Below are 15,762 nucleotides of genomic sequence, written 5' to 3' on the forward strand. Positions count from 1 at the left end.
AAATACACAGAAAGTATTCAGGAGAGCAACAAAATAAACATTACTTCACACAGCAGGTTTGTAGAGAAGCCAAGGACTAGTACAGAAGTATAACCGTAGGGATGGACTCAGCACAGGCTTTATAATAGAAGTTAAAACACAACTGAAACATAAAGCTGGATGAAACCTGAGGGTTGGAGCACAGCAGCCTCAGACTGGACCAAATACTAGTTTAGTATCATCATCACCAAATAATGTATGCGTTTTTATGTATGCAAAGGTAATGTTTGGACACAGTGGAACGTTTGCCAAGAACATTTTAAGAATTAAATTAATACATTTAAACTTGACATTCTGACCAGCATCCTGGTGGAAACTGAGCTGAGGAACTCCAACCTCATTATGGGCAATGAGCAGCACAAGGACTGTGATACCAGAATATGGAAAACTGTTATGGAAGAATTAATGTTAGCAGAAGCACTTTGGATTACTGTGGAGAGCTGCAACAGGGATTTGCTGTTTTGTTTTGGTTTTTTTAATTACCAAGTTAAAGATACTGGAAGGGCTTCACAAAAATTAAAAACAATTTGTTAACCCAAATCTAAGAAAAGATGGAAAATTAATAAAAATGCCACAATAAACGTGAGCATAAAAGTAGAAATCACATTAGGAAAAGGGGAAGATAAATATTATAGAGTCTCTAAAATTCACTGGGTAAATTCAGGTTTAACTGGGATTTCTACACCAAGTACTTATTTTTAAAACATGTAATTTTTTGTGTATGAAAATGACAACACTGGCGTTTTAATTTTGCTCTCCTGCCACTGGCTCCACTCACTCTCCTTCTGCTTTGTGCAGCGTGTGAGATAACAGCAAGCTACAGGACTCATACCAAACAAAATAATAGACCTATCACTTCTAACTTTCTCACAAAGGAGAGCTGCAGACAAAGTGTAGTTAAGACACAGAGTAGTGAAGTTTGATCTTTAGTCCTGTGACGAATCCTTGCAGAATCTACACAGCAGTTGCACTTGTACTTATGTGCATGTTTGATCTGCATTGCTCTACACTCACAAGCGAAACTGAGCTGATTAGTTTGGACTTGGCGATAATTACTGAACAAAAGTTACTTTTAAGGAAACTCGGGAAAGAGAACATTTTAGTAGCAACTGAGTTGGGGATTATGACAGCTTTGGAAATAAGAAAAAAATAACTTATCCCTACATTGACAGAACACTGGCTATATTAGCATAGCGAGCAAACTAAAAACTATCACAGCCTAATGCATTTTGTTAATGATTTACCATCTTTACATGGTAAAACACTTTACAAGCGTAATGACAACAATCTGTGTCTTTGTAGTTACATTTCTTAGTGGGTACTACAGCATAGCGTATGTGGTGGCACAATTTAAAGCAGTATTATTAATTAACGCAAATAGACCTCTGTTAAGTACCCTTCTCTCTGTGTCACAGTCTAGAGTGTTTTAAAAAGTGACTTTGTACATGTTTTTAAATGTACACTGTTCAACTAATCTAGGTGTGGACAACCAAACAACATTCACACTTTGTACGAATGAGAATGGCACCTTGCTGAGAAAAGCTTCTTTATCCCTCTGTGTGAAAGATGGTGTGTATTTCTCTTTGTGTACATGTTCTGTGGTCACAAACAGCAGTCAGACAGCACAGTGTGACAGGGGGAGGGACACCCTGTACCTCTTACTCATGCTATTAACTAGAGATGTATTTTTGTGAGATACAGGTGGTGAAAGCAGCACACAAACACCTGAATAATGATATATAATAATCCACAGCAAATATAAACTAAATAAAGGCATAGCATTATACAGGTGTTTATGCTATTTTGTCCACCCTCTGTGTGTCAAATGAGGTGATTCTTGGAAAAATAAAAAATAAAAATAAGTGGTTGTATAAGAACACATTTTAAAACATAAAAAAGCATAAACAGATCAAATGAACTAATGATCACCATGGCAACCTGAGAGGTGTCACTGCAACCATCACGCCACAGTACGAATCATGCTGAGTCCCCTGTTACCTTGGCTACCCCCAACCCTTTACCACAACAGCAGCCACGTGGGCAGCGTGCGGTGCTGCTGGTTTGCACATTACTGCTGGCGACTGACAGTGAACATACAGTTTACCTCTTGGGTCTCTCATTGAGGCTGGTGCTTCGGGCACGAAACGGACTCTGCTCATGACTGTCATCGAATGGCATAAGGGCGTTGGAACGCAAACCCTGAAGGAACACAAAGATATGAACCAGATATGCAAAACAAAAACGGCGATCCAGATTTACAGACGATTTCCAGTCGTGCCCCCTCTACTACAGGTTTCTCAAACATCCAGATGCACCTAACTGGACATGTGTCTCCTGAACAGTACAAAAGTTCAATGAAACATCTCTCTGGAGACATTTGAGGTTAAAAGTGTGTTGTGCAGTTACTTAAGCCACCATTGCCAGAGCAAATAAATCCAAGTGAATGCCCAAAAGTGCATTAAGAAGCTGAGACCTCAACTTTTTTGCAAAAGAGAAAGGAACAACTATGTGCAATGCAATGCAACACTATCAGAATGCAATGAATAAAAAGCATTAAATAATAAGTAGAACTGACAAATCCAGTGGAAATATCCAAGGACAATTTAAAAGAATATTTCAGAAATATGCTAATTTGCCTTTTTGTCAAGAACTCAATTCTCTGTCCAATATAAAGCTGCAGCCTGAAGCTGTTAGCTCAGCATAAACACAAAGAGCTGGTCTGTTCTAATCTGAGGGTTATGTCTCTGTTGTTTTCCATCTCTTTTCTGGTGAAAATACACCAGGGTCACTTTAACATTTTCTCCCCCGAGTTTTTATGCTAAGCATAAATAACAAGTGGAAATGAGGGTGGTGAAAACATTCTAAGCCCACTACTGACAAGAAAGCAGACGAACAGTTATCTGATAATTACTGGACAACAAGTTATTCTCAAGAACTGAAGGAAGTCCAGAGAGCCTTGTTTTGTATTGCATAAGAGTTTGTACAAGTTGTTGCCTTTTAATTAAACTATTGTTAAAAGTCTCTGAAAGGAAGACACTTTCTTTTATAAATGTATGAGTAAGAAGGACAAGGTCCTTTTCAGTGACATTGATTTCAGTGCAGGAGCTACGCATCTGTACTCGCTCTTAGTATTGCATTATTTCTCTTCCTTATATTGTTCATGTGTATGGGCAAGTCAGTAACAGTAAATTCAGCTTCAGGTTTAAAGGCTCTTTTTTGTCACTGTGCTGTACCTTTGTGATATACTGAACAAAGTCCTTGCGGAAGGGTAGTCTGCAGCGTATGAACCACATGGCAATCACATGGTGGGCCAGGGACACAATGTACTGGTTGAACCTGATGGGATTTGAAGAAATACTCAGATCAGAGTGTGTCTCTGCATCAGGGAATACAATTTGTCACATGTGCTAGGACTTACTTTGAGGGGTTAGTGTAAGGTAGTGAGATGGCAAAGACGCTGACATACTGCTCAGCTACAAAGTTGGCATACAGATGGGGAAGGCGCACGAGGGCTGTGAAACACAGTCAAAAAAAAAAAGAAAAAAAAAGAAAAACAGTCTAAGAAATTAAGACTTTGACCTTCAACAATGTAAAAGAATACAAAAAAAGAGAGAAGTACTCACTGGAGAGAAACTCGAGCATAGGAGATGCCATGGCAACAGTAGCAGAGATGTGAGTGAGCTTGACGATAAGAGCAGGAAGAAGCTTGATCATGATATCAGGCATCTCCACCGTGCACATTGTAAGGGCCACCACACACTGCTTGGCACAGCGGTAAATGAGCCCAGTCTCGAGGCACTGAACCAGTTCTCTCTGCATGGACCAATGAAATGATGAATGTAAGTGTTCAAAGATACTTAAATCAACCGTCTTCCCCCTAATGATGCTCGTGTTGAATTTCAGCTGTCGTCTTGACCAGGTCTACAAGCCTAAGCCCACTGAGTTGCTGCCATGTGATTGGCTGATTAGACATTTACATTAACAAGCAGTTGAATGGGTGTCACTAACACTCCATGGACTCCACGTACACACCATGGAGACTTTGTCAATGGTGTGTACGTGCATGAATTGTGTTTAAATATGAGTAATAATAGTAATAGAATGCAAATGTAAAACATAGTCAGGCTGCACATTTAATTTGCCAGTTCTGTAATGCAAAGTCTGTCTGCTATATAATTAAGCTAATCTGATCATTCACAGCAAGAAAGTGGGTTTTATGTCCTGCCTCTTCCGGTACGCTCAACAAAACCATGTTATTTCTACCTAAAGCAGAGTACATCCTGTTGTTTGCTGCATGTGAAGACAAGCAACCTGGTTCCAACCTAATTTTCCCAACATAGTCTAGAGTTGTTTTGTAAATGCTAGCATAAAACTTATCGTAGAACCCTGTGAGGAACACAGAAGGTGTTTGATTTCTGCAGACTAGTTTGTGTACCTGTCTTGACTGCTCCAAGTAGTTGTGGTAGGAGGTAATTGCTGTAAGAACAGGAATCACTGCCAGCTGAACATCTGTGCGCGAAAACCCCTCTGGAGTCTTTTTCAATCGCTCTGAGATGAGACGATCTGTCACCTACACACGCAAAGGAGATCAATAACGACTGAATTCACTCACAACATAACATGCAGTGTATGGATCTGTATTTATGTGCATAAAGTCAGGCTACCATGCAGCACAGTGTAGAACACAGCTGATCTAAGTTGCATGGTGATGTGAGCAGCAACACTTTGTACTGCAGCATCCACGGCAGCTTGTCAAGAACCAATTTCAGCACCTTCCAATCTGTCTCCTGTAAGAGAGAAATAAATCATATCCGAAACCTTTACAGATAAAAGAGAAGTCACTGCAATTATATGTCACTATTTCTGCATTCTAACAGCTGCAATGCCCATGATTTAATTCTGATTTGAATTCAATACTGTCTGCCAATCAGAAAAGAAAACCAAGGGGGTGCATCTAGCCCCATTGTAAGATATGCAAGGTTTAATCTTAGCTTAAAATGTATAGCAACTCTAGTTGAGTCCAAGAATAAAAAGACAAAACTGGGCATGAGGCCAATTGTTTAACCACAAAAGTATTATTTGCACTGTGCGATGCAGTTTGATACAATAATTATTGTGTGTACCATCTTGAGGCACTGCAGGAGGACACTGAAGGCAGGCGAATAGGGAAGATAGGCTGAGCGTGTTGAGGCTGCTGAAGTGGGAGGAGCAGCAGGAGGAGCAGGGCTGCCAGCAGGCGGAGAGGTTGAACCTGCTGGCTTCTTTTCACCAACACGTTTCTCTGGTTCCCTGAAAAGCAACAAGAACAAAAACAAGTGACACAATGTTAGAGAGCTGTCAGAAAGCAAAATACCTCTAGTAAAGGAAATGTTTGTTTTCTCACCCTATATCACAGTAGCAATAAGGGCTGAATCTCATGACACCATCTTTGTTTGGGACCCCAAGACGGTGAAGAGAGTCTGCACGCATCATGAGGAAGAAGTCAAACACCTGAGAAAAAAAAAAAGGAGGAGTCAACAAAGAAATGATGTAGTAAGAGGTAAAAACATTTGGGTAGTAACAGATCACCTACCTGTAGTCTAATAGTGGAGGCAATAGTTGAATAGTACTTGTTCTTGTAATGGAGCTGCAGGTGGCTGATAAGCAACTCATAAACACGACTCGCATGGCTGGCAGGCAGACTGTAAAGTTTGCTCTGTCAGAAGAAAAAGGATAACATGTTATCACCAGGCAAAATATAAAAAATGTTTTGGTGCATGTTTATTTGATAAGCCTTGATAATCTTAGTTTTGCTAGCTGAATTAAAGTCTTAGGCAGCATGCAAAATTTCATATCAATATAGCACACTATAAATAATGTTTTACTTTACTTCTTTTTCTTTTTGCGCATCTCCTGAACCTTAGCATGTACCTAACAGTCGGCTAAATATCATAAAATGCAAGCACATGACACTACACTGGCAAAAATATCCAACATTACAAAACAGTAATTATAGATACAACATAATTACAGACTTTGGAGAGTGGTCACCAAGAAGGCTGAAATCTATCATCAACGACATTTTAATGTTTGGAGTTTAATTATAAGATTAATAACTGCCGGGCGGCATTAACATGATGCAACACTTGCTTCTAGAACGACTTTGTTGCTAACGTTTATTCTAGAAGCATGTCTTAAGTCTGAGCGATTCATCTTTGCTCAGACACTGAAATTTGTATAAACTTCACACACTGTTCCAAGGATCGAAGAAAAAAAAAGACATTTTCAATTTTATTGTAAATCAACTTTGTTTAAGAAAATAAAACATTTGTATTAGTCTGTAGATAAAGGTAATCGTGTTTATCTGTCCAGGTATATACATCAATTTCCATTCAATGTATATTAATAAAATTTTGATTACAAGGCAGATATATCCTCCAAATACAAAACAACATCACTAAAACTGGATCACACCTGAGAAGCTGACAGCCAGCTTGCAATATTAAGCATTAGTTTAGTCATTTCATCATTAAAAGTTTTAGCTGCTGACTCATTTGATTAAGAGGAATTTTTAAAAAAAAAAAGTTAAATTAGCAGCAGCTAGCTTTAGCTAGGAAAAAAAGTTATCTCACAAGTTAGTTTTCCTTTAATACATTTTTAGGCCGGAGAGGGCAGTCGGTGTCCTGATGGGTATGTGTCAGATAACCAGGTCAGAGTACAGTAATTGCAGCATGACAGCAATACAAAGACACAGTGAGGCAACATCACAAAAACTGCTTTTGGGTTTGGTTAATTTGGTTTGGACAAATTAAGTGCCCAATTTTTTTATTTGTGAACTACATTTTTTTGCTTGTTATATTCTCAGCCTTTTGTGCCATGAAGAGATCTTTGAGCTTGGTAAAATGTCACCAAATAAGACGACATTTACAGTCTGAAAGCAGTCAACAAAGCCAATTTTAGTCAATTTGAATGTGTATTGAACTGTTCTTGGGGGGTAGGGGGGTTGATTGATGTCATTTGATGCCCTACATTGTGATAAGTCAATGTGGAAGAAACTATGTCTGAATATTCTATTTTAACTCACCCACAACTCTTAACATCTACTATTTTTATGTATACCTGCAGGATTTCAAGCAGGCCCAAAATAGAAGTCCTAACATCCTCCATAGGAGACTCTGCTGTGGGGTCTCTCTCAGAAACCTCTAGGGGCCCTGAACACACCAGAGAGCGGCTAGCCACCTAAAAAATAATTATACAATGGAGAGAAGTAATGACATTGTGACAGAAATGGGACGGTTTTGTGTTATTGTATGTACTCTTTTTGTACCCGTTCAATGATGTCCAGCAGGCTGGTGAAGTGGTGCGTGTTGCAGCCCTCAGCAAGGTCCACTAATAGCTGAGTAGCCTGTTTTCTAACTGCCAAATCCCGGTCTTCAGCAATCCCACTGAGCTGGGGAATCACCACCATTTCAATCAATTCATCCTGGGAAAGGAAAAAAAACAAACAAACAAACAAACAAAAAAACGAAAATAAGTAAAGAACACAAAGGGAAAAGTATGATTTTAACACATTTGTACAAGCTCCATTGCGAAATAAATTGCATGCAAGTAAAGTTTGGGTGACTCAGAAGAGTTTAGTATGTTAGCACCCGAGTGGTGCATGCAACTATCAAAATATCTTCATTAGTAAAAATTGGAACTATGGCAAGAGAAATGCACCAGATGCTTTTCAGTCTGGACAGTGGACTGGAATTACACAGGATTCTGATGTGAGCATGTGTAAGAGAGCACAGACCTCATAGAGCTGCCGGTTGGTGCTGAGAACGAAGGACAGGATATGAAGCACTTTGATTCTTATCACACTGCGAGTCTCGTTCCTTTCACAGAGCCAAAGGGTGAGATAACAGAAAGGGACAGCAGAGATTACGATACTTCAGAGATGGTACAAGAAAGAGATTGAACATCACAAGGATAATACTATAACCTCCCTCATATCCTTTATATGTGTGAGTGCGTGTGTGTGTCCTACCTGAAGAATTTCTCCATGAGCCGGTGAAGGCTCTGAATCCAGCCTTCTTTAGCAGGCTGGATAGACTGAGCCCTGTAGGAGATAAGTGTCAGCACTGATGCATCCTGCAAAAGATAAGATTCAGATTAGGGGGGGAAGCAGCAAAGTGTAAGGGGTCTAAATTACAACAAAGGTTGGAGGAGGACAGGAGATATTCAAAGCACTAACTGGTCTTTTATCAGCACATTTCTCCACCAGGCTGAAAAACTTCTCAGTGGAGCCGTGGTAACCGTTTTGTTCATAAAGCTCTTCCACGGTGGTCAACAGTTCATAAACAATGGCCTTTAGCTCCGCACTGCCTATTGTCTGTGAAAACAAGAGGCACACCACTTGGTCAAGCTAGAACCATTACTTTTTACTCTGTATACTCAACCATATAAAAATTAAAAACTAGAGCTCTGCAAGTTAAATTTGGCAGATCTCCTTCCTAAAACAAGCCCAAATGGGATTTAAGTCTCCAGCTGGAATCAAACAAAAAACCTTTCACTTACTTAAAAAATGTGTTACCTACTACACTATGAAGCATGGTCAATCACAAGCGAACAATATATTCAAGTACCTGAATCTGTTGCAACAGTCGCTCTATGATGCCGAGTAGGATGTCCCAAGTGACCACCTGTAGCTCTTTGCCGTACTTTTTGATGAGTCTTGTTATTGAAAGAACAATTTCGTAGGAGACCACCTCGTTGGCGCATGACATGGCCTGAGGGACAGAGATAAAAGTCACAGTCACCATATCAAGTGCAGCCATTTAACACCCATACAATTTTTCAACCTCAGGCTTAGATCTAAACAAGTGGCAACAACTTACAGTTTGACTACATCCTGCCTGAAAGAACATATCAGTATGACTTTGAACACAAAAGTGAAAATCTATGCCACAGGTTTGGAAGTCAGACAGTCTGTTCTTTTTCACCCTATTGTGCAGATTTCCAGCTCTATATTTTTAATGCAAAGCAAAGCTATTCTATACTAGAGCATCATTGCGTGACAAGTCAAAATTATCCTCATTTATCTTACAATGGGCTTTTTTGCAGCTCCTCTTTCGTCCTCTGTCTAAAACTATCAATTTTAGGCCTCTTTCAATCCAGAAGCACGAAGAAAAGCTTCATAATTCTTTGATTTTTTTTTAAATCAATTGTTAACAATAATAAAATCAAAGTGGAATATTGCCTCCCAATTTAAAACTACTGCTTTAAGCCAGTTTTCTACTTATTGGCTTCTCCCTGCAAACAAAAACATTTGAACACCATGTGAGTGGGGTTGCTGTGCTCACAGCCAGGGCACTGTGCTTGAAATGACCACAACAAGGACTCGAGACAGGAATCGAGAACAAGTTCTTGTAGACAAGTTCCGAGTAGTCCAATTCCCTGGAACTGTTAGTCTGCTTGCCTATTGAACCCGCTTATTGGTTCCACTTGCGCTATAATAAGCCGATTTGTTTGCGGGTCGGAGCTGGAAGATGGAGGCGCAGTCTACAGCGTGGATATGAACATTATTTTTATTGCACAAAATGACGAGGGCATGATAGTAAAGTGGAAACTGCATCCAAGACAGAAACTGCTGCATTATGCTGGTAGCACAATTTTGGCTCTTTGCAAGCATCTACACCACAGGTGTCAAACTCCAGGCCTCGGGGGCCAGTGTCCTGCAGGTTTTAGATGTGTCCTTGATCCAACACGGCTGATTTAAAGGCTAAATGACCTCCTCAACATGTCTTGAAGTTCTCCAGAGGCCTGGTAATGAAATAATCATTTGATTCAGGTGTGTTGACCCGGGGTGAGATCTAAAACCTGCAGGACACCGGCCCCCGAGGCCTGGAGTTCGATACCCCTGATCTACACAGACCGCAGCATGCTAACACTAAGCTAGCTTTCACTCTGGGTTCTTGGCTGAGTGAATCCCAACACCAGCCCAGCAGCCAGACCTGGTTGTGCTGGTTTTCATTTTGATTTGTGTTCATCCCTAATTAGTAAGAGAAAGATAAAATGTGTGTCCTTATTAGGATAAGGATTTGTGCTGATGTATGGGGCTGAAGCCTCAGATTTATATTGTTAAATAATAATTATTAGAGAGGGTGTTTCAGCTATTTTACAGAGTAACATTAAAGTAATATAGGAGTATAATGAATTACTTTCTCCTTGGAGTAATTAAGTACCATACAGCATTACAGAAAAGTGTTCTGTGTAATAATATTTTTTTTTAAGTTATGATCCAACCTTGATCACAACAAAAATGGGAAATACCTCCAACATTAACATACGCTTGACCCACAGCATGCAATTAATTTGCATGCATGTAATGTCTTTAATACGCTGCACAGCAATGGTGGTGACTCTCAAAGTGGACCCAGTGGGAACCCAATGATCATCGATAAGAGAACTGAACTGATAAATGATATCGATAATAGAATCATAATGATTAAATCCTTAGAAATTCCTATCCTTTAAGGAGATTTGCTCTGAATGACATTGCAAAGATTTAAGACCAGGGAAAAAATGCCTAAAACCAAGCAATTTAAGCAGTCCTTATTTTTTGCTCATACTAAACAAAGTAAAAGTATAATAAGTCCTTATGAAACTTCAAAACTCCAGTGTGCAAGAGAGGCTTACCACCATAAAATCCTATCAGTTAAATTTTTGATTATGAGATGTGGACTTGACCCTCAGTATTATAATCTCATTGCAAAACTGCATGTATATTTATGTGAGTTACCTTGTAGAAAGATGGCAGAACAAGCGTCGGTGTATTTTTGAGTGCAGGCAGTCTGTGTGCGCCCCAAAGTGCCATTCCAACAAAGAAAACTGCTCCTCTTAACAACGGTGCATCCTCCATATACACCCTGGTGGAGGGACAGATCAAAGAAGAACTGCACCATACCTCCAAAGTTATATATGCTCATTCACACAAATTCAGAAATATTGTAAATTTAACCAATAATACCTTTCCTCCATAATGCGACACATGGTGTAAATCGCACTATGGCCGAGGTGAGTCCCCAAAACCTTTCTCATTAACTGAAGGACCAGAGAGCAGAACAAAGTGTAGGGACAACAAACAACACAAAGGAGGACAGTTATGAATTATTCCCCTTCTAATCAAAAACTACAAACAAGAGGCAGAAGACTATATATGCAGGTTTGTTCTTCCCTCACCTTCCAACAGGACTCGCAAAACTCTTTGACGTTGACCGTACGGCAGAGTGTGATTATGAAGACGGTTAAAGAGTCAGAGGGCAGGCAGTTGTAACACACAACTGCATCGAGCACTTGCAGAGCCACCTGGAAAAATACAAAGGTTGGAAATGCTGGTGACCACCAGTGCTACAAAACACTCTGAGGTTCACAAATCCAAAAATATGGTAGGGTTTGTCTAACTGGTAGGTTTAAGTGAAGCTAATAATTGTGATTCACTCAAAAAATTATTTTTATATATCAGATTAAAATCATCCCTAGCTTTGGAGTACAGAGTTTTCACATATAATAAATATATGGATAGTTCTTCAATAATTCAGTGTTTCCTAAACCTCCTTATGTATTTGCTAAACAACAACCGCACCTTCTTTTGAAGAAGAATGATAAGCATGTTGTACAAAGGCCATTACACACTGAAGGTGCTGCGAAAATAAATGTCATAAATTCAAATTTTTTCAGTTGCAAAGTTGTTTTTTTTGTGAAAAATTCCTCCTCAAACTGTAAAAAACAGACAAAAAAATAAAAATGAAATTGGCATCAAGCCATTAGTGTTATAATGCGTTAGAAAGTGTTAAAAATAAGAAACTGAGCAGCAGCAGGGAAATTTTAACGGTTTGTTCCAGACAAAGGAAAAAAAAAAAAAGAGAGTATCACGACCGCTTTTGTACATATTTCAGGATGTCAGTGGGGCAGTTTGAGCTCTTGTTGGTACACTTGGGAACACGTCTGAGGAGGCAGAGAAATAATTTCAGGAGCAAATTGATCTGGAGCAGCATCTAACGGTGCCTCTTAGGTAAAATAGTACTATTTCACCATTTCCATGCTACAAGTGTGCTTCTTGCCAAATGCAGTGGTTTAAGTGGTCACATCTGTTTATTTGCAACTGGGAAAGAAAAAAACTGTAAAGTAAAAACAAAATACCAACCTCAATATCAGTCGAAGACGTCGTTCTGTTGCACAGCAGGCAAATTTTCCTGCAGAGAGCACAGAAGAACGAGTAGGAAAAATGGACACTGAGAACAATTGCTGAGTAAGAGAGAATCATTGTGTGTGTGTGTGTGTGTGTGTGTGTGTGTGTGTGTGTGTGTGTGTGTGTGTATTTCTCTGACTCACTGGACCATGATGGAAACATTTTGGTCCAAGTAGCAGCTATTGAATTTCACCAGATTGACAAGAACATGGAGAAAGTCAGAGGTAAGGCCTATATCCATCCACAGGAGGACAAAGCGTGCTGAGAAAGAAAAGCAAATAACATAGAAAGAAAAAAAATCCATGTGAAAAGCGTTAATGCAGGTTAATATACTATGGCAAATAAAAGTATTCACAGTATTTCTATGAACGCAACAGTTATAAATATTACTAAAAAAGTAGCTCAAATAAGGCTGAACATATAATGTCATATTTCTCAGATAATACAGGGGTCAAACTATCTTGGATGTGGTTATTTGTCCTGTGGCAGGTTTCACTACCACCTTCTGGGGAAAAAAAAAAAAAGAATTCCTGAAAGAAACAGTTACGGGTATTGTGTGCAGAAAAAGAGCTATTTATTAGAATTTTAAAAAAACCCCATTGTCATCATTGTGCTCAAAATGAAAAACAAGTGATTAAAAAAAGAAAACAAACTGTTTTATTACATAATATCAACAGAGTCAATGCACAAAAAGGGAACAGTGAACATGAGTTGAACCTAATCAGCTGAGGTGTGACACAGCCAGAAATTTATCAGTGATTAATAGTGGTTACTTAAAGCTGAAGTTATGTTTTTAAATGCACAATCCAAACACAAATACTGCAACTGACAAAGAAAGAGGATTATCCTGGTTTTACCTATGTCCTCTTCCAGGTATGTGATATCCTTCCCATTCTCTGTTAAAGCCTTAAACACCTCCAGTCTGTCAGAAAGGTCTTCATTGCATGGCTGGTAGTCTCTGATTACCTTGAAAAAGTAGGCTCTCAGAGGGCCAAGTCGTTCACCCTTCACACAAACAGTGGGCAAGACTTTTTTTAAAAATAAACATACAGAAGCTATTTGCATTTGTCTGTGTGCATGTTGTGTTTTTATACCTGCCCCTGTATAATGGCCCTGAGCAGCTGCAGGACGGCATGTCTGGCTTCTGGTGGCTGCTCTGGAGTCAGCATGTCTTCCACATTTTTCCATACAGCCTCCACTGCATGCTGAACAACATATACACTCAGATTTTAACAAACAAAGAAGACCGCATAATGTTCAACAAACAACAACAAAAACAGACCGCAGCCAGTGGGCTCACCTCCTCAAACTTTTTCATTTTGGCGAGCTCACAGATGTGGTTCATAGTGCGAACACGGTTGCTCAGACCACAATCTGGGTGGAGCTCCTGAAACACACCAAAGCAAAAAATACATCAAACAGTGGAAGATGTGCTAGAAAAGGAATGAGAGACATTCAGTGAACATGCACGGATACTCAGTTGCTTCTGCAGACCTTGATGATGTCAGCCGTAATGATAAACTCGGAGGGTTTAGTGTCGCTCTGTTTGTTCGGAGGACGCTGTGTACCCAGCCCAAAGATCCCCTTCACCTTGTCCTTGAGACTCTCCTTGCTTGGTTGTTTATTCATGGCCCAGCCTGGAAGGGTGATGCACAACACAGGCGAGGGACTGGCAGCTGCCTGTCACAGAACCAGACACAGAGCGAGTCACACCTTTTTTTCCCCCTTGAAGCTTATTAGTTAATCATTTCCTGTAGATTCTAAATGTGGATTCATATGTCATTCACTGCTGATAACATAAATGCCATCCTCCCCCACCTCCACCTAACTAATACTATTATGGAAATGTGTAAACCTTCCTTTAATAGATTTAATGTATTGCCAGGTATTTGACAATATGAGAAAGTACAGTTGGAGTAGACAACATGTGTGGGACAAAAAAAAAAAAAAAGCATAATTGCAATCCTGTGCACACTTAAGTACACCATTACTGCTCCTATAGCAATTAAGAGGGCAATCAGCAGCCAGGTGCTGGTAATCATATGTATTGATTAATGGGTAAGCACCTCTATAAAAGTACTTTGGGCAATTTGCTAATCTGGCACATTCAGGTCTGTTTTAACACAATGCCACCATCTTCCCAGCATATTCATCCCAAGGTTAGACCATGTAATACTCAGAGAAACCCAAAAGCCATGTCTCAGACTCTATAAGCATGTCAAATGCTAAAGTTCATGACAGCACAATTGGATAGTTGGTAAAAAAGAAAGCCTCTTCTCTCTAAAAAGAACATGGCAGCACAGTTTAGCTTTGCAAAGTAGCATCAGTACAAATGATAGCATTTCTTGAACAGATGAGACCAAAGTGGAGATGTCTGCCCATAATATACACCCATGCACATGTTGGAAAAAAACAAACACAGCACATTAGTACGTAACACCACCTGTTAGCACAGTTGGCACAAATTGGGTCATGCAGAAAGACAATGAGCCCATATACACTAGTAAATCTACCAAACAAAAAAGGGCTGAAAAAGAAAGAAGAAGAAAAAGAAAGGAATTAAATTGCTGTAAGTCCAGACCTCAGCCCAGTTGAAATGCTATGGCAGGACTTTAAGAGTGGTTTTACTAGCTACTGAAAATTTATATATACTTACTATTCACATGAGTCTGTAGAGTCGTGTGATAACTCTTTCAAGTGACTGTATATACATTTAGAATTAGTACAGATTTACAGATGCCGCTGTCCACTGTTTATCTGTCCTATCAACTTTGTGCAAGCTAACTGTTCTACAGTCCTCTGATGAAGAACTAAAAAAAAAAAAAAAAAAAAAAAAAGAGCTTTCAGTCATTCCCTATTAATAACTTCTTTTTGCTTCCTCGGCACAAAAATTGTAACACAAAAAATATATAACAAATAGTTATTTTACAAATCAGCATTGGGCCATAACTTCACAACCAGTAGACCTGTCAGCATATTGTTACGTTGCGTAAGCTGGAGCTGGGCTCTGGAAACTTTTCAGACCAGATATAATAAGGTGTATTTAGTCAAGTCATATTTCAAGTGGAAAGAAATCCATCTTGGAAAGTAAAATGAAGGTTAACACATGGGTTAAGCACGGATTTTCACCTGTTAGCACAAGGTTAAAAACACAAGTGAGGTCAAATGGCCAAAAAGACTTATTTTTAGCTTATATGAAGTCTGTGCTTAGCAGGTGGAGAAACTGATAATAAGAGATTGCTGAACGACTCCAGTTTGTCCTTGTCCATGTCTGTAATGAATTGTGTTTTATATTTCGTTAAAGGGTTGCATATTATTGTACTGTGCATGTCAGCTTAGACCATACAGCAGCAAAATAAACTTGAGCAACAAGTTTATGACATTACAGGTGGGTCCACACAGCACTACAAGCCACCGTTTAAGCAGGAGTAAAGTTTGGCACTGCAGCCTGTAAATATGTAAACCCATGGGGAACGTTTAAAGAATTTGCTGTCATGTGGACTTGACAGAGA

The 15,762-nt window shown here is 39.4% G+C and overlaps 1 protein-coding gene across 6 annotated transcripts in view; it reads right to left on the bottom strand.

The window, feature by feature from the left end:
• The window catches only part of tsc2 (TSC complex subunit 2), a 32,336-nt gene that overhangs the window by 14,520 nt on the left and 2,054 nt on the right, over positions 1–15,762 (bottom strand). For 4 of the 6 annotated variants that reach the window (XM_031752977.2, XM_031752987.2, XM_031752970.2 and 1 more), the window contains exons 2-25: positions 13,745–13,930; positions 13,551–13,637; positions 13,345–13,455; positions 13,108–13,255; positions 12,394–12,511; positions 12,206–12,254; positions 11,242–11,367; positions 11,030–11,103; positions 10,802–10,955; positions 8,646–8,789; positions 8,255–8,392; positions 8,048–8,151; positions 7,814–7,895; positions 7,346–7,501; positions 7,138–7,257; positions 5,612–5,734; positions 5,423–5,529; positions 5,163–5,328; positions 4,704–4,826; positions 4,475–4,609; positions 3,663–3,852; positions 3,458–3,551; positions 3,273–3,375; positions 2,144–2,238 (exon numbers count right to left, since the gene is read on the bottom strand). In XM_031752977.2, the coding sequence (XP_031608837.1) occupies positions 2,144–2,238; positions 3,273–3,375; positions 3,458–3,551; positions 3,663–3,852; positions 4,475–4,609; positions 4,704–4,826; positions 5,163–5,328; positions 5,423–5,529; positions 5,612–5,734; positions 7,138–7,257; positions 7,346–7,501; positions 7,814–7,895; positions 8,048–8,151; positions 8,255–8,392; positions 8,646–8,789; positions 10,802–10,955; positions 11,030–11,103; positions 11,242–11,367; positions 12,206–12,254; positions 12,394–12,511; positions 13,108–13,255; positions 13,345–13,455; positions 13,551–13,637; positions 13,745–13,879 (2,882 nt within the window). In that variant the 5' untranslated portion in view covers positions 13,880–13,930. The remainder of the gene's footprint in view (positions 1–2,143; positions 2,239–3,272; positions 3,376–3,457; positions 3,552–3,662; positions 3,853–4,474; positions 4,610–4,703; positions 4,827–5,162; positions 5,329–5,422; positions 5,530–5,611; positions 5,735–7,137; positions 7,258–7,345; positions 7,502–7,813; positions 7,896–8,047; positions 8,152–8,254; positions 8,393–8,645; positions 8,790–10,801; positions 10,956–11,029; positions 11,104–11,241; positions 11,368–12,205; positions 12,255–12,393; positions 12,512–13,107; positions 13,256–13,344; positions 13,456–13,550; positions 13,638–13,744; positions 13,931–15,762) is intronic. The other 2 variants (XM_031752992.2, XM_031753010.2) reach the window with 1 other exon arrangement.

The sequence above is a fragment of the Oreochromis aureus genome, linkage group 6, assembly GCF_013358895.1.
Source record: "Oreochromis aureus strain Israel breed Guangdong linkage group 6, ZZ_aureus, whole genome shotgun sequence".
In the NCBI taxonomy this organism is placed as follows: Eukaryota; Metazoa; Chordata; class Actinopteri; order Cichliformes; family Cichlidae; genus Oreochromis; species Oreochromis aureus.